Here is an 18,632-nt window from a genome sequence, read left to right on the forward strand (position 1 = left end):
CTTAAAAATGAGTCTTATGCTTATTGCATGGCTTATGCTTATTGCATGGCGTGAAACTCATTTTAGTTCAGGGGCCAAATACGGATACGTTTGATCTCAAGTGGGAATCAAAAAATTCTAATATTAGTGCTACTTTGCATTTCCATGTATAAATGATATAAAAGTGTTGTATATAAGGCACTGACAATATCTGTTTTAATTGGAAAAATGTCAAACAAAGCAGGATTTTGGAAAAATGTGGTTTTCTTTCAACAATTTGACTCCCATCATGTTATACAAGCATGGGGAAAACTGTGAACCCCTGTTTTATTTAATTTGTGACTAATTCAATGAAACTTCATTTGAATAATAGTAAACTTCTACATCCAAATAAATCTGTTGAAATGTTTTTTTGTTTGTTTATGATACAGGGATTTAAGATGACTCCCAATTTTTGCTTAATTTTAGTAAATAATTCCCATTAATAGTTTCTACTTTTTGAATATTGCCCAAATTCCTAAGCTTAAGTGCATGGAGGTTCTGCAGCTGGACCCTCTTGGCCGAATTTGGACATTTTGAAGGGCCAGATTTGGCCCCTGGGCCTTGAGTTTGACACGCGCTTTAACATGTATAACAGTATAGAGTACAAGATCAAATTCAGTATTTTTCCAACTTTTTTGTTGCTTTTAGTTGGAATTTAGAAGAAAAAACATGTTCAGGTTGTGCGAAAAGTAGCCTATGCTACATGATTATTCCTGTTTGGTTACCTAATGTTATCTATAGTGAGTCAGTGAGGAGGGATACTTTACTTCCAATTTGAAATCCTCCACGTATAAAGTGACACTGAACTCAAGGCAGTAGCGGCACAACAATCGATGCTCAAACAGCACAAATCTACATTCAGGATGTGAGCCACTCATATCCAATCATGGCAGCTTCTGCAAATAGAATTGCATTCCTCATCATGCACAAGACGTTTCCCTTCAACTTAAAATGAGGTGCTGCTGCAGAGACGTGCGCGCACTCATCAAATGTTTCCTGTAAGCACGAAGCCTTCCTGGGGCTCAAACCTGATGCTGATGTGTGTACTCAACCCTTTACAGAACAATCTTAATGTACACCACCACCAGCAGCACCAGTCCTTTTTAGTCCTTTTCTATTTAATTGGCTTTGTTTTGGAAAAAAACTGCCCACAACACATCTGTACGTCTAATTAATGAGCACCGGTACTTTCTTTTAAACAGGTTAAAGATTTTACTTTTCTCCAGGTCTCCATGGACACTGCCTGTTGCCTAGTGACACAGCCAAAGCGGATGAAGAAGCTTGAGCCATTATTGCCATTATTTGGAAGCAAATGGGAGCAATAACGCGCACTAATACGATTATACTAAAAGCACCTATTGTTGGTGAGTGACTGAAGCGTCTTTGTGAGTTTCCTTTTACCTGCAAATTGATTTTTTTTTTTTTATGTTTGTTTAAAAAAATGAGCACATTAGTGCCTTCTAATTAGCACATAACACATGCATCAGATGGAAAATTTCAGATTTAGCAGCACAGTTGTAATTTTGCTGCATTTTCTTTGGACTAGAACAATAACTAGCATTTCCAGAGAAAATGAAAGTGAGAATGACATTTTTGTTGATTTTCTATTAATTTTCATTTAGGTGAACTTTGTAAGAACCTAATTTTTCAATCATTTCAATAGAGAATTCAATGGACACATCAAAGGACACATGTTGCAATCATGGAAATGGTCGGTATCTGATTGTTTCCATGGTAACAGCTGTTTAATGCAAGCATGTGTCCTTTGATGTTCCTCCAATAGAAATGAACAAGAAAAAGTAATATTGTAGTCACTACGTAATACTTATGTCAGCAAGAAAATGAAGAGTTTTCAGTTTGGATGGTTCACATCACGAAATGACCTATAACCCAAATGACCTGAAAATACACAAAACAACTTCAAAAACACACAAAATGAGAAAAAAAGGACAAAAGAATGTGAAATGACATCAAAAACACAAAATGATGACCAAAACGCACAAAATGACCACTAAAAACAGACAAAACCCATTTGTCCTTTCCTGTATTAATGCTCACAATATTTTAAATGCTGATAAATATTGTTAATGAGTCCTCCCGATCAGACAATCACATTTTTTCTGCTTCCACTATCATAACAGTTGTCCACCTCTGCCTCACAGCATTCTCACAATTACGTATGGAATCGAGAACCAAGAAAATCCAACAATAAGTTAGAAAGTTGCACTGTCTATAGTGCTCACACTATCTATATCTATATAAACCTTTAAAGGGTTTTTCTTTCTCTGTAAGGATTTTATCACCTTTAATTTCCTCTCTTTGGAGGCTTTAACGTTGACCTCTCTCCATATGGTTTCCTCTTTTTCCCTTTGGTCCAGGTAGTATCCTCGTACAGGTGTTGCCCCGTTATCGGACGGTGCCCTCCAGCCCAACACCATCTCTGACTCTGTGCACAGTAGGAGGGCAATAGCAGACGGAGCAGAAGGAAGATCTGGAACACAGAGGATCACAAAGGTAAAAAATTAACCCTCCTATCATCCTTGGGGTCAATTCGACCCCATTTAAAAAATAATAGTTGACTATTTTTTTGCTTTGTATTTCATGACTTTTTCTAATTTGATGGGTTCAGTTGATAATGATTAGGCATAAAATTATCATGAGAATTTTTCAATGTGCTGAATGCATATTGCACACATTGGTGTTCCTCTGGGGTCAATTTGATCCCAAGCTGTTTAAGCTCCCCTCTCTCTTAAAAAAGGCCCTGTAGGAAAAGGTTTACTGTCAATGAGGTTTGGGAACAGCTCTTTCACAGTAAAAGTGACGTAGAGGACAATGTGTCTGAGACACTCCAGCAGACACAATCCCTTCCAAAAATGAAAAGACCAACATCAATCATTCTGTGAGAGTCATGAATGTGCACCCTCTTTTGGGTCGCAACTACTGTTGTTCCGATACCCTTTTTTTGTCTCGATGCGGTCAATTATAATTGTAATCACGTGAATCTGTTGCTGGTGTAATCGTAATTGGATTGTAATTCAATTCACATAATTTACATTGTAATTGTAATTGTCAAAGAAATTCTATAAAAACTGTCATTTACAATTTAATTAAATGTAAACCTGATGAACCAAGTTACAGTTATTATTACACACACAGTTAATAAATTATTAAAATATGTGTTTTCGTCCGTTCTCTTGAGGATCATTTGACCATAATTTGAAATCTAAGGGTATAGTAACAGAAAAATGGCTCAGACGTCAACACCAAAAATATTCAAATTCATATTTTCATTGATTAGGAAGTTAAACAATGTAACCAAGAGATGAGAAACAAATTAGATGATAGTTAATATTTCTTAGTGTATTTTACAGCTGATTTAAGACAAAGAAATTCCAGTCAACGTTGAGTTGTAATTGAACATGGATAACTGATTGAGTTAACAGATTGTAATTGAAAAATGTAATTGACCCCAACCCTGCCGATACCCATATGCATAGTATTGGCCGATATCGATACATGCCGATACTGCAGTGTTGAAAAAAAGATATGACCTGTTTTTCGCAGGTCCTTGAAACCGCCAACATTGTCTTTCCTGTGTCGGGATGTCTGTTTTTCAGCAACATGAAAACGCAGCCCCGTGATTGGTTCAAAGCGGCAGCTCTAGGCCAGTAGCTATAGCTTGCCTCGGCGTGCACTGAACACGTAAACAATACAAGTTTCTGTGATCTGGACTCGGAGTCAAGGCAGTAATGAGAGTCGGGAGAGAGAAAAACACAAGATGCTGCGTTTGAAGACTTTGATGCTGTAAATGGCATCAGCGTGTTGATAGTTTGTACTTGGCGATACCTTGTAGTGCCGAATCGAGGCCCCTCCCAATACTAGTATTGGTATTGACAAGATTGTGACCCACCAGTTGAGAATCACTGATCTAAAGCCGCTCATACCGACCGACAGTTCTTGGTGCTTCTCGTGTAGGATCGTCAAAAACCCGGTCTTGGTTCCACTGGTCGGTACTCAGACAGTTCTGGAATATCTCAGTTCAAGTGGAGAATGTGGTTGTTTGGTCAGTGAGCGTTTTCAGACTGCTCTACAGGAAGAAGAGAAGCCAGCTTTTCAAGTGCAGGCTGATAAATCATCCGATGGGGGCTTTGTGACAAATGAGGCAGAGACTGATGTGAGGCAGAAGTCTTGGTCCCACATGATTACAATATCTTTCAAGCTTCATTTTCTACAAACTCAGGTTTCACCTTTAATCAGTTTGCACTTTCCAACGCTGCATGTGTCACTAGAAAAGCAGTAAAAGTAGATAGAGGGAAAATATTTGGTTAAATATCGTTTGAGGAGTTCTTAGACTAGCTTGGCATTGCTAGCTTGAGATTGAAAGGAAGCTGGAAAATATTCAACACATTACAAACAAATACTTGATTTAGACTCAATCTCAAAACAACTTTTCAACTAATCCAGAGAATAATCCAGGTTTTTTGTTCTTTGATTTTAATCATTTAAATGTTTTTAACTGTTTTGGATTTCAGTCACATTGATTATTATCCCAATTACCCAGAAACATTGAGTCATTGTTAAAAACACATTATTTTCATTGCAGCAAGCCACGAGGGGGCAACAGACTTTATTACTGTGAGTTAATGAAGCGAACAAAATGCTTTCTCTAATTAGAAAATGTTTCAATGAAAGAATTAAAAACGATATTCACTTTAAAGCAGTGCATCTAAAATGTTGCTCAATGTCAATAAATGGGCCCTAAATGATGATGATTTATAGTTTGACGCCTAGTTTCTGGATAATATATGCGGACCGTGGAATGGCATAGGGCCCAATGAGCCACTAGGGGGCCCCAAAGCTCAGCCTCAACTGAGGAGCAACCGTCTTTAACCCTAACATGCTTAAAAATAAATAGGCTGTAAGAACAACTGCTGTTATAAGCTGTGGCTAGTGTTTGTTGAGCTGTAATTACATCAAAATTGTTGGACTCTTAATTTGCGCAGTGTGTGACTTCAACCGGCAATGATTGACAGGTCCCTGTCAATTCATGGATTATTCATTCACACCAGTCATACTGGTGGTGGTAAGCTACATTGTAGCCCCAGCTCCCTTGGAGCACACAGAGAAGCTTGGCTGCCATTTCTGACCACCACCAACATTCATGCACAAGTCATACCTTTTCATACTAGGCAATGTTGGTAACGTGCCTTGCCCAAGAACACAATGACTAGGCGAGAGAGGGATTCGAACCCCCAACCGTTCGGTGATTGGACGACCCACTCTACCACAATCATACAAGAGAGAGACACACACATTTATGAAAATGCATGTGCATAAATGTTATGATACTATATAGAAGCAATAAGCCCTTTAATCCATATATAATTGACCAACTCTCTGGTGTAATAACATTGTTACACTATTCGGGGAAATGTTTTGCCCGCCCTTAATGTTAAACTTGCACTTTTGTTATATTATTCACCCGTTATTACAATTCAGGTCTTGTTACATTTGAAGTTGTTTTCACATATCAGGCTTTAACGCTCCTCCATTTTCCTTTGAAAAGTCAAAATTGTTCTGGCTGTGATTAAAACAGCTTTTAAAAAACACAAATACTTACGAATGGCTTGCTTTACAACGATGGGTTCGGACTGGTTTGAGTAGTCGCTGTTTCCTGCGTGGCTCACAGATTTCACTCTGAACACATACTCTTTGCCAGTCTTGAGTCCGTGAACTGTAAACCTGAAGATGGATGTTCAACATTAACTTAAAATAATAATTTATCATTCTGCATTTTTAATCTACCGTACCTGTTTTTCTTAACAGGCTTGTTGTTCACCGTCTTCCAATCATTGGTGTCGGCTTCGCTGTAGTACACATAGTAGCCCAGGATGTCCTCCGTATGTTCAGGCTCCTTCCACTGCAGCTGCACCGAGGTGTTGGTGTCTCTGAAGGTCATGACGGAGTGAGGACGGGCAGGAGTCGCTGAAAGAAATCAGAAAAATTTGAAGACAAAAACCAAATATGAACAAATGAAAATTAAGGAATTATTAGAAGTTGTGGCTATACTGTATGTTAAAAGACTAGACCATGGCCAGGGGTGTCAAACATGTGGCCCGCGAGCCAAAAGCGGCTTGTCAGAGGGACCAAATGGCCCGGCAGGTGAATTTTCCAAATATTACAAAAAGCAAAAAAGGTAAACGCTAAAATGTCTTTTTGACCACAGGGGGCGCACTTTAAGAATAGGAGTACAAGTATTTTTTTTATTTTATTTTTTAAGGTCTGTTTTAATGTGCATGTTTAATTAAACTGAGGCATAATATTGTTAAAAATGCAGTTATTCTATTAAAATTTTAGTTTTTTTTCCCCCAATAAGATGTGTTTTAACAGGGTAATTCAGTAAAATGTCAACATCTTAATGCATCAATACTTCTTTGCGCAAAAATAAACAAATTTAAAATGCAATTTATTTATAGAACATTATTTTACATGTTTGAGATCAAATTGCACTGTATGTGGCACCCCTTGTGTGGGGTTCAACATTTTGCTAAAAAGATGCAGAACTGAAACCTGATAGGACACGAAAACAAACGCTTCACTGCTCCTGTTTGCACTCCATATCTCATAGTCTAGTTCTTATCTGTTTATTGTAGCGTGTCCCTGAATGTCATGTAAAACAGAACAGATAGTGATAAGTGTTAAGTGACGTACATCTGCTATCTGAGATAAAAATGCCAGTTTGGTATTAAATTGTCATCAACAACAAAATTCAATGTTTGATTATATAATCCAGTAACCCTAATTATATTATAATGTCTATATTGATGTTAATCCGTTTAAATTATGTTAACTGCACATCTACAGCAACTGTGTGAAGCTGCAGAAAACTTAGGTTACAAGCAGCCAACAAAAAAAAACAAAAAAAAAAACAGGAGATCACACAGTCTTACTTTGTGGTTTTCCAAGGGAGATTGGTGGACTGGGCTCCGAGGGTTCACTGACCCCAAACTTGTTGATGGAGCGCACTCTGAAGCAGTACTGCTCGTCTTTGACCAAATCAAACACTGGGAACCTGGGAGAGTTCACCTCCATGTCCAGACTGGCCAGTTCCCAACTGCTCCCTCCTGCCAGAGACTGAATGAAAAGGTGTTCATCTTTAATTTCATTTGATAAATGGTTTTCTATAAAGCTACTGGAGAGCATACCTCCTTTTTTTGTCAGATAAAGACATAATGTAGGCTTTATAGATCAATAACTCCATGATCCATGGTGACCCATGACCCCTGCAGGCACGTACAATATAAGCACAAATTTGGGTCGCATTTGCCTGCAGTGTGAATGTAGCGTTATTGACTGTCGGAAAAGTGTCGCGCATTGCACTGTGGGACATGGAGGCCTGTAGACGGATGCATAGAAGTGTTTTAACTTCATTCTTCATTCATGATATCTTGAGTTTCTTCACCAGACAAGTAGGACAGTGATTGGCTTGACACCATTTTTGTTCAAGTTTGTTCCCAGTATTCCCCATGATACCACCTCATCCATAAGACATTTAATTTTGTCCGGATTCAGATCTTTCAGTGTAATAAATACAAAATAAAAAGTACACCATTGTTTTGTCACAACTTCCAGTCCTTGAACACACTTGAAATGTGTAGGGAATTCAACTTTGGAAGAGTTTTTTGGGGTCAAAGATGAGAAATTACGAAAGAACTTGCAACAACGCATCAGTCTACGAGACTCTACATTCCACAATGCAATGCGCAAAATACAAACAGTGGAACAAACCTTCGAGTGGCAATTTCAACGTTTGACATCTTTTTTTTAACAAATGATCTCAATTTATTGAGACCTACACTATATCTTTATCTGACTAAAAATTGCCATCCCAGCAGCCTCAACGTTAACTGAAGTAAAATAGGGTTCGGTTAGAAATGCTACCCTACATTTGTATCTGCTCGATTGCAAATCTGCTCTGCATTGAAGTTATTGTCGTCTCTCAGTCTCAGGCAAAAGTGAAATAACCAACAGTGCAGCAGCAGACGTCAAAAATAGAAGTGATTATAAAGTGAGCACTCAAGGGTAAAAAAAGGGATATATGACTGTTCTCTATAATTTATGAGCTGAAATGAGGAGGCGGACCTTAGTCATTTTTGATGCTTTTGACAGCTTTGACAGTTTTATTACCTCTGGAGCTTATAAATCTTCAATAAAATCTATTTCCTGTGGCGGTTTCCTGATGATTCCAGCTCAAAGCAGTTGAGTTACTAGGTTGATATTAAACAGCCGAGGCCTTTTATTGTTGCAAAGTACACGGGTCAGATCCCACACGGTGATATAAATCCTTTTCAGGAGTAATATTTGAGGTTTAAATCTTGATTGAAACCCCTTTGCAGATAGACTCACCTTCTGAAAAGATATTAAAGACACTTCGAATATTAATTCAGAAAGTAGAGAGAAAATAAAAAGACGTATATAAAAAATCTTAACCATTTTATAAAGCCAGGAGTGGCACTCAGTACACAAAGTGAGAAAATCACATCCTTGATGGTGAAATGCAGTGCATTTAAAAACACCACTGAGATGAGCTCACTTTTAATGAGCAGATCAATTCTGTGGTAAACTAACATCACAGTCACGCGTGTGGTAATGATGTTTTTTCCCTTTGTCTCCTTAATCAAAACTGTTGTTGGGGGTCTACTGGTAATTACACTCACATTGCAACAGTTATTCTTGTGTTGATTGGGATGTGGAGGCATTAATCATCCTTACTGTGGGTGATTATAACTTAAATTACATGGAAATATGCAGCTTTTGGCAGAATGGATGCAACTGGTTATTTATATAATAAACAAGTTTGATGTTTGTCTTCTTTTTTATGTAAATCTTTAATGAAAGTCATATTTTTTTTGGATATTTTAAAGCCTCTTCTATGGAGCATATATTACTCTGACATTTCCACAGATTCTTCTAGAAAAATTATAAGACATGGGCAGATATAATTACTGAAAATACACAAAAAAAACCCCACAACATTATGAAAAACACACAAATACGCACAAGACCACAAAAAAAAAAAATCAAAAAATGATAGAAAGATAATTAAAATGTCAGCAACACTGTAAAGAAATGACTCATCACACACAAAATGACAATGAAAACAAACAATCCAACATCAAAAATACACAAAAGACAACAAAAACAAAATATCAACAAAAAAATTAACAAAGGTAGACAGAAATCACAGTAAGACATACACAATGACAACAAAAATTTCCAAAAAAACTGTATTACTACTGAGATTCAGAAACGGACTTGACAAACAATAAAGGGTCAGTGCACACTAAAAAATCTTGCAGATTTTTTCATTCGTTTTTCACACTGAGCTTTCCACCACTGGGAAACTCCCTGCTGTGGGCTTATAATCAGTTTGGTAAGACAAGCAGGTGTGTCAAACAATGGAAGACAAACAGTTTTGTACAATGTCTTTTCAAGCTTGAATGGATTTTGGTTTATTTGGAGGAGCTCAAGCTGCGCTGGTAAGCACAAGGGCATTAGTTTGAGTGAGGGTTTGAGTGAGATTTGGCACGCAGCGGAAATAATTGGACTAAAATTATTTGAACAAAAGCACTCAATGCACAAACCTCTGCCAAGTGCGGATCAAATCTCTTTAACAGATTCTCTTGCAGTTATCTGGATCAGTGATCCTAAACATGGTACCATGACCATTCACACTTTAAGACATTTCTATAGCCATTAATAATACAGTATAGGTTGAAATGCATACCCACCCCCATTTTTTAAAAAAAATTGCAATGAAATACAGAATCCAGAGCTGATCTTGAAGAAACTTGGAAGGGTAATCAAGCAATTGATCAGACAATTGAGTCAAATTTCAGAGAGATCGGTCATTTATGAACAGAGATAGAAATTTCTGAAATTTTGCCAATGAAGAGAAACTGATCTAGATTCACTCCAGAGTTTATTGTATCCTTCAATGGCTTAAGGTTCATCTTTGATTAAAGTTTTATCTAAATTTGTTTTGTAGTTCTGATGTTTTCCTGCTAAAGGTCAAACAAACCCACAAACATACACTGGTGAAAATATAGTGTCCTTGGCAGAGGTAACAACAAATAACTATTGGAAAGTGGAGAAGTCATTTTCATATGTCAAAAACAGATATTACCAAGTGCATTAATCACCAAGTGAAACCAAGCGTCATTTTTGATATGCAAAATGGGCCAGTGAATTTACTTAAAGCGGATCTATATAGAATTTCAACCATATTTGCGCCACCTAGAGGTGCGATTTCACTCCCCCGGAAGTCCACATATGGCCTTTAACGGTCCAGCTAATGCTGCGTTCAATGCAACTCAGAAATCAGCATTTCCAAGTTAAAAATTCTGATCTCCATCTTGAAAGCGTTCCAGATGCAGCACGTAGAAATATCTCCAAAACATGGCTGACTGAGATAGAATTAACAATAAAGACATGAAAAAGTGCATTGGAAGGCCACAAACTTCACAAACATTCAAGTACAAAATTCCAAGTTGCAGGTATTGCTCTGTTTAAACACATTCGCACACACCACCTGCTCTACGTTCCCTCGCGGCCACGGTTTAGCTTGACGGTGTCCTATAGAGTGCCTTTTTTAATGAGGACAATTTGAACTTTAACTCTGCAGGAAGTTGAATCCCAGCTCGGGTATAGAGCTCCCGTTCTTTATCTTCTTTCACTCATGTGGTTGATGGCAACATCATCATATCCCCGTAAATATCTGAAATATTAAACCAAATATATTTAACTTCTCTGTACTTTAAGAGTCCATCTGTTTTTCACATTTCACAGGTTGGGTAAAGTTCTATATGAATTATGACCATCACTTGTTTATCAAGAAATAGGGCCTCCCACATATCTTTACCATATATACAGTAGGCAGAGAATAGCAGAAAAACAAGGCCCCTAGCCTTGAGCTTCTCCACAGTTTCCAGATGTGGAGAAGCTCTTTTTTTGACTGAGAGGAGTGCTCAATTAAACATACGTAGAATTAGAATTAGGGCAGAATTAGAATTAGGTTTCAAATGGAGTAAGACTGGAACATGTTTAGTTGGTGACCAACATTTTTGGAGGCTTTGCTCAGCCTGATTGGAGAAGAATGCTGTATTTTTTGAGAATGAACCTTTTGTGTTTCAACAAAGTCGGCATTCTTGCAGTTTTACTGAAAGGCAGTGGCTATCCGTACGGTTGCCGTATCAATATACCGACATTGTATCCGTACACAGCGCCTTTATTTGGGCAGTTTTGGTCACGTGACTAAGACTGAACCTTACCCTAAACCTAACCCTAAAAATTGTTGCGATATTGGGTTATAACCTAAACCTAACCCGTTACGTATTTGTACTTCGGCAACCGTACCATAAGCACTGGGGGTTGTCCGTACGGCAACCGTACAGACACTTTCATACTAAAACCACACCAAGAATGCGATAGAAAACCAGAACTGTCAGTGCCTGATCCTTTTATGGACACTGATCCTTTAAATGCATGTGCAAAACACATCTACATCCGGTCGACCTATTTTACGGCAGTTTGTTTACTATTCAAGGTTGAAACCCTGCTATATAATTGTAAACCTTCTGCCAAGATTTCCTAAATTAATGAACATCTAGGTTTTTTATTTATTTTTTGTTTGGTTTTTGATTCTCAATGTTGTGTATTGTGTTTTGATCCATTTTTGTATATGCAGTCTTGTGATGGCTTTTCCAAACAAATTAAAAACAACACAAATACAGTCACGTATTTAAAAGCGTACTATTAAGACATTTAACAAACGTGTGATCGGTTTACATTCAAATCACGTCCCAGGAGCTGTCGTAAACATTGCGAGTGAAGAAAGTGACGCAGTCTACTCCAAACGCTTTGAAAGGATCTGAAAGGATCAGGTACATGAAAGGATCGGGCACTGACAATGACCCTCAAAGGAGAAGATACAACAAACACCAAGCTAAACTACCTGGCTTGTGTTTTTAATTTAGATTTACAGCACACTTTATATAATCCTTTTATTATGTGCTGTTGCCCTGCAACACTGTTAAAACACACACTGCTGTCATTTGGACTCTATGGCAAACGTTCAGAGATGGTAAATGAGGAAGTGTGTGAGTAAACAGTCATGGTGATTGTTGCATGCTGCACTATGAGCCTGCTTGTTGATGCTGGTGGCTGTGATTAAATATTGACTGTTGGAGCAGATCCTGGAGTCTTCCGTGACTTGCATCAAGAACGAAACAAGATAAAGAAATGTCAACTGCAAAAGTTGATGAACTGGATGTGTTTTCCACCCTGCTAACAAGAAGGAAACATCTAGGACTGAACTTTTCTGTTAGTTAATGCAAACTGATAACCTGGCAAGAACCAGATTGATGTGCAGCCCTCCCTGCAACTCCAGTTCTCCACATCGATCTGGGTCTGTGTCTCGCTCAATCCTATGGGAACAAGGGAAGGACATGAACAGAATGCTTGAAGCTGAATGAGAAAAGAGTCTGTTCAGCATGATCACACGGTAACAAATGATGACGTCGTCATCGGCATGCGCCGCAGATCCACTGCTACAACAACAACGCTCGGCTGGTGAAAACTTTCTTTTGGGATAGTAATGCTGCGGTCATTATGTCGTTGAGTGACTTTTGCAACATGGGTAAGTGAGTTAAGGGCACGTAAACCATCCTCCTGCGTCGAAATCTTTTTATTTTGATTCGAAGCTATGCTAATAGTGGTAGCCCAGCTAGTTCCTCTCCCCGCGACTGCGCATGCACCAGTTTTGCTTCAGCGCTTCTGCCTTCATCAAACACGGATATCCCGCCCTAAACCACAACACTGCCCCATGATTGGTTCTAATCGGTTTGGTTCAGTATCGAAAGGCAAAGGCGGGAACAGCACAAGATGGATTCTGGTGCTTGTGAACACCAGGAGAATCCATCTTACAGGCAAGGTTAGCAAACTGCTGCAACAGTTAAAAACTCTCTTCCAGTGCATTAATGAGACTGACCCGCTCCACGTAGAAGCTGAGCGGCTCCCGGCCTCTGGGTTCAGGCTCGTCCCAGCTCAGCACTACATAGGTGTCGCTCACCTCACAGGCGTGGACGTTTGTGGGAGGATAAGGCACTTTGACTTCACCTGAAGGAAAAGGTCAGCAAACACAAGAACGCAGACATAAGTTTGAAGGTCGGAGAGAATGAATGCAAAGCCCCAAAAACGCTGAAACACAAGCTAAAGTACATGTTCTCTTATTAGACGTAGAGTTGCCTCTGCAGCGTGAGCTCAGGTGATCAGTCACCACTTTCTCAGAGACAGAATGACAAAAAACTTTCTATGCCTATTACAATTAATGTCAAATATTTTAACTCAATTACAATCCAATTACGATTACAACAGCAACATATTTATTCAACTACAATTATGTCGAAATTGTAATTAACAATCAATTACGTGATTCAATTGATAATTAACCCTAACCCTGCTCACATCTCATGTTTAACAACGTGCTATGCGTCTCAACACGACAAATAGCGATGATCTCAAACAGACGTGTAAAGAAAAGCGTTTGTTTAATTTCTAACATGCGACCATTAGTGCTGCCGACCAAATTATTGATGAAAGTTTACATAAATGAAACAGCATGGACAAGACGTTTGCACTTCTAATAATGCGACACAATCTGCTTTGCTTGGTTATTAGTTGAAGTTAATAATCTAATTTGACCTGTTTGTGGTGGATGGAAGTCAGATGTAAAACCCTTATTTTTTTTAAACATGCAATATTATTGACAATAAAACCAGACTTTAAAAACAAATAAAAAAGCTAATTTAATTCATCAGTTAACTGTCCAATCTTAATGCTTTGTGCGCTGTTTCATGTTGCAAGAATCTCTTTATGTCCTTTATCTTACATTTATTTTCAGTCTCCATTCTGAAAAAGAAAAAAAAAAAACATTTTCCTTTCTCTATTTCTCCATTTGTGACTTCTATTGCCAAGGTTATCATTTCTCTTTACGGCCATTCACACTCCCCGAGGCCATTATGTGCATTTACCAGAAGACCACCAGGGAACGTTCATTCTTTTTTTCCTCTCTTTTGTAAATGGAGCAAATGCTCATTGCCTCTGATTACAATCACTGCAGCTCATTGTTAAATATAATATGAACTCACATTAAGCCAGAAGCCAGAGGGTGGGCGGTCGGTTTGAAAAGTAGACGAAATCAAACATGAAATGGTTTTTAAAAAACACAAAATGATGAACTAAAAAATAAAAAGAAATCCATGTTACCTTCCACTTCATCTTTGGTAATGGTGACGGTTCCTCCTCTGTTCATCTTCACCACTGAGAGGAAACACAATATGAATTTTGAATTTTATTTTGTCAGTCTTCAGAAAACAAAAAAAAAAAAAACAGAACACTCATTTATCTAACTAATCGGTCTAAAGGGTGTACGTTATACACACCTACCCCAACAAAACAAGGCTCTCTAGATCAGTGTTTCCAAAACAGGGGTACGTGTACCCCTTGGCATACGAGATGGCACTACAGGGGGTACTTAAATAAAGTGTCAGTGGGTACCACCTCAGGGGCGAGATGACTGAAAAAGATTAAAACTATGGAAATAAATCTATTCAGAAGCCAATAAATCAGTGTTTTTCAACCTTTGCGGTTGGGACCCCATGTGTGGTCATATGAAATTTCAGAAAAATTCAAAGATTTTTGAATTATTATTCTTTTAGGAAATCTTAAAAAACTGCATTTCTATACTTTCACTTTGTGAAATATAAATCTAGTTCAATTAAAATGCAGTAAAAAAATGTTTTATTTGAGCTCAAACATGATCAAAAACAAATTCTGGGGGTCGCCAAAAATTCTTGATATCAAAATGGGGTCACGATCCAAAAATGGTTGGGAATCACTGCTCTAAATACTCTACAGTTGTTTTTGTAGTGGGACAAAGGGGGTACTTGGATAATGAAATAAGAAAAAAGGGGTACTTGAACCAAAAAGGTTTGGGAACCACTGCTCTAGATCAGGGGTTCTCAACTGGTTTCACCCTGGGACCCACATTTTCCCACGATCATTAAGTCGCAATCCACTTTTTTAAGAATTCAACCAACCAAATTTATGTTTTCAAAAATAGATGTTTTTTAAAAACAAATCTATATATTTTCTTGTGCAACATGCTTTACACAGCATGCCTGTCAAAAGAAAATGTTTCCTTCAAAATAAAAGAGAAGTCCAACACGAGATACATTAAGTATTCATTGATTGTTGACCAGCTGTCTGCGATACACTTTTGGGTCCCGACCAACCAGTTGAGAACCACTGCTCTAGATAATATTTAAAAAAATAATAATAATTAGGAAATGCATGATACTAGTTTTACAATAAACATTCAATATGCATTTTAAAGTTTTATAGATACAAACTGTTCAGTATAATATTCTCTATCACAATATATACCTTTTATTAAAAATTGCTGACCTTAGTACGTATAAGAAAGAAGAGCAACTACTGCATATATGATTTAAAAAGCTTTTTAAACTGGTTCATGTTGGTGCTTTATTTTATTTCAATATTTTTATCCTTGCTATTGTAATACTCATCTTTTTCACTATTGTTCTGACATGTGTATCTTAAAATGTAGTTTTTCCTTTTAAAAATATAATATCTCTGTCTCTCTCTCTCAGAGTTGGAAGTGAACATTTGTTTGCTTTATATAAAACTTGGACAGTTTATTAGTCGGATGAGATCTGGGAGTTGTTTTAAATCTGGTGTTTTTTAAGAATAATAATCCGTGTGTGTGTTCTCTGTGACACACACAAAGGGATGACATCACTGTAATAAAGTCATAGGAGAGCTAATGATGACACCATCAGTGTTAATGTTGAACCAACAGCTTCTGGTGACACACACACACACACACACACACACACACACACACACACACACACACACACACACACACACACACACACACACACACACACACACACACACACACACACACACACACACACACACACACACACACACACACACACACACACACACACACACACACACACACACACACACACACACACACACACACACACACACACACACACAGTAAAAAGAGAGAATCGTAGAAGGATGGAGGACAGGCCCGGGGCCGCTCAACCTTCTGCCTGTCCTTCATCTGTGTTTAATGATCCACAGCGTCTGACCATAGTCCATCTGTCCACCCTGTTAAACACCGACAGACACACACACACACACCATGGACTATCATCTATCCCATTCAACCGCAGCATTTCACAGAGAGATTCCAGAAGTAGGAAGCAATAATAATAAAAAAAGAAGGTTTTCTGCTTGATGATGTCATTAGGAAGCCGTGACAGAAAGACACCCACTGGCTGAGATCTAAACACAACATCTGCTTTTCCTTGTCGTCGAGAGATACATTTGTTATACGACAACTCAGGCGGGTGAAAAAAAAAGTTGCTAATATAACGCTACTCCTCACTGGAATCGATTCTACATGTAAAAGAGTGATGATTTTACATAACCAGAGGTGAAAGTAGTTTATTACAAGTACTCACAATACTGTTATTGAGTTGCTTTTATGGGTACCTGCACATTTTAGTACATTTCTAAATAAGTAATTGTACTTCTTTAAAAGAAATAAATATATTACATATGTCCAACCTGTCATGTGGAGTAGCCCAGGGCTCTGTTCTGGGGCCTGTTTTGTTTTTATTGTATCTGATGCCTCTTGGTCGGTTGATCGTGGTTTTAAAAATGTGTCTTATCATTTTTATGCTGACGATATCCAGTTGTACTGCTCCTTTAATGACTCAGAGTTTCACTTTTTATCCGAGATCTTAGATTGTATATCCTGTATCAAAAACTGGTTGTCATCAAATTATCTCCAGATAAATTCAAACAAAACAGAAACTCTGACCATTGCTCCTGATAAAAACATCCCTCTAATTAAAAACTCTCTTGGTGATCTGGGCTCATCTGTTAAAACCAGCCTCAGAAACCTTGGGGTTGTTTTTGATCAGTCCATGTCTTTGGAGGGACATTGTCGTCAACTGACTAAAAACTGTTTTTACCACCTGAGAAATATCTCTAAAGTGAGGCATCTATTATCAAAATCAGATCTGGATCTGGTCATACACGCATTTATATCATCTCGTATTGACTACTGTAATTCTGTTTTTACTTGTTTTAATAAGTCGACCCTAAACAGACTCCAGATCGTTCAGAACGCTGCTGCCAGACTTTTAACTGGTGCTTCTAGAACATCCCACATCACCCCCATTCTTGCTACTCTGCACTGGTTTCCAGTTAAGTTTCGCATAGAATATAAAATATTAGTTCTCACGTTCCGAGCATTACATGGTCAGGCCCCTAAATATATCTCGGACTTGTTGTGCCCCTACTCATCAGGGCGATGCCTTCGGTCTTCAGGTCAGGGTCTCCTAAAGACCCCAAAAACTAAATTTAAAACCAGAGGAGACCTGGCGTTCCAGGCTGTAGCTGCCAGACTCTGGAATAACCTGCACCAGTCTCTCAGGGAGCTCAACTGCTGAAGACTACACTTTACAGTAAAGCTTTTAGTTACTGGATTTTAATTTTTATTTATCCTTTAATGTTGCTGTTCTTATGATATTTATGCACTCTTGTTTTATTATTCTATTGTGTTGCACTTGTACTTTTACCACAACTCTGTACAGCACTGTGATTTTATCTGCAAAAAGCGCTTTATAAATAAACTACTTACTTACATTTCTACACCCAAACGTTGCTTATCAAATTATTATTTTGTGCGATTATTTTTTTTATTTATTTACGTTACATTGAACATAATCATATGTTCTTAGTCGTGCCATGACTGATCAACGCCCAGCCACTTTGGTTTAGTTTGGAGTTTCTACCTATGATGTCGTTACCCGCATGGAACATTAGGCACGGCACTGTTTCAGAGTTCACAAAATTAGGGGATTTGACGAGCGAGTGGAAGCAAATATGTTAACAGGTGGACAAAAATGGTCCAAAAGTGGCAAAAAAAAGAAAATTGCCTAAAATTGGTCCAAAAACAGTCAAGTGGGGTAAAAAAAAATGGGCAAATAAAGAAGAACCAGGTGTTATGTAATGGCAAAGGATAGCTTAAATGGGCAAAATGTGGCAAACAATAATGAAAAAGGGCAAAAATATGGAACAAAAAGAGGCAAAATGTAAGGAAAAAGGAAAAAAGTGTTATTTTTTTATTAAAAGTTAGCCTATTGGAATGTTAAGTGGCCAAAACAAATTAAAGAAAGGACAAAAATTGGATAAAAGTGTCAAAAAGAACTTGAAAAAATGGACAAAAAAAAAAGAATTATTTGCAAACGGTAGCTCAAAAAAACAATAAATAAATAAATAAAAATCACATAATAAAATTAATAAAATAAACTCTTTTCTAATGTTTTGGACCTCAGGGATTCTAAATATGATGCCTATTTGACAAACCTTCACTGCCATCACCATATTGGAAAATCTAATATAGCCACCTGTGAATATTTAACATTGAACATTTATGA

General features: G+C 37.8%; 1 protein-coding gene across 3 annotated transcripts in view; it reads right to left on the minus strand.

The window, feature by feature from the left end:
* Positions 1-18,632, minus strand: part of myom3 (myomesin 3) — an 84,639-nt gene that overhangs the window by 21,130 nt on the left and 44,877 nt on the right. For all 3 annotated transcript variants that reach the window (XM_028471589.1, XM_028471588.1, XM_028471590.1), the window contains 6 exons: positions 14,347-14,400; positions 13,070-13,197; positions 6,972-7,155; positions 5,832-6,006; positions 5,642-5,763; positions 2,325-2,512 (listed from right to left, as the gene is read on the minus strand). In XM_028471589.1, coding sequence (XP_028327390.1) covers positions 2,325-2,512; positions 5,642-5,763; positions 5,832-6,006; positions 6,972-7,155; positions 13,070-13,197; positions 14,347-14,400 — 851 coding nt within the window. The remainder of the gene's footprint in view (positions 1-2,324; positions 2,513-5,641; positions 5,764-5,831; positions 6,007-6,971; positions 7,156-13,069; positions 13,198-14,346; positions 14,401-18,632) is intronic.

This window comes from Gouania willdenowi, chromosome 16 (genome assembly GCF_900634775.1).
Source record: "Gouania willdenowi chromosome 16, fGouWil2.1, whole genome shotgun sequence".
NCBI lineage: Eukaryota > Metazoa > Chordata > Actinopteri > Blenniiformes > Gobiesocidae > Gouania > Gouania willdenowi.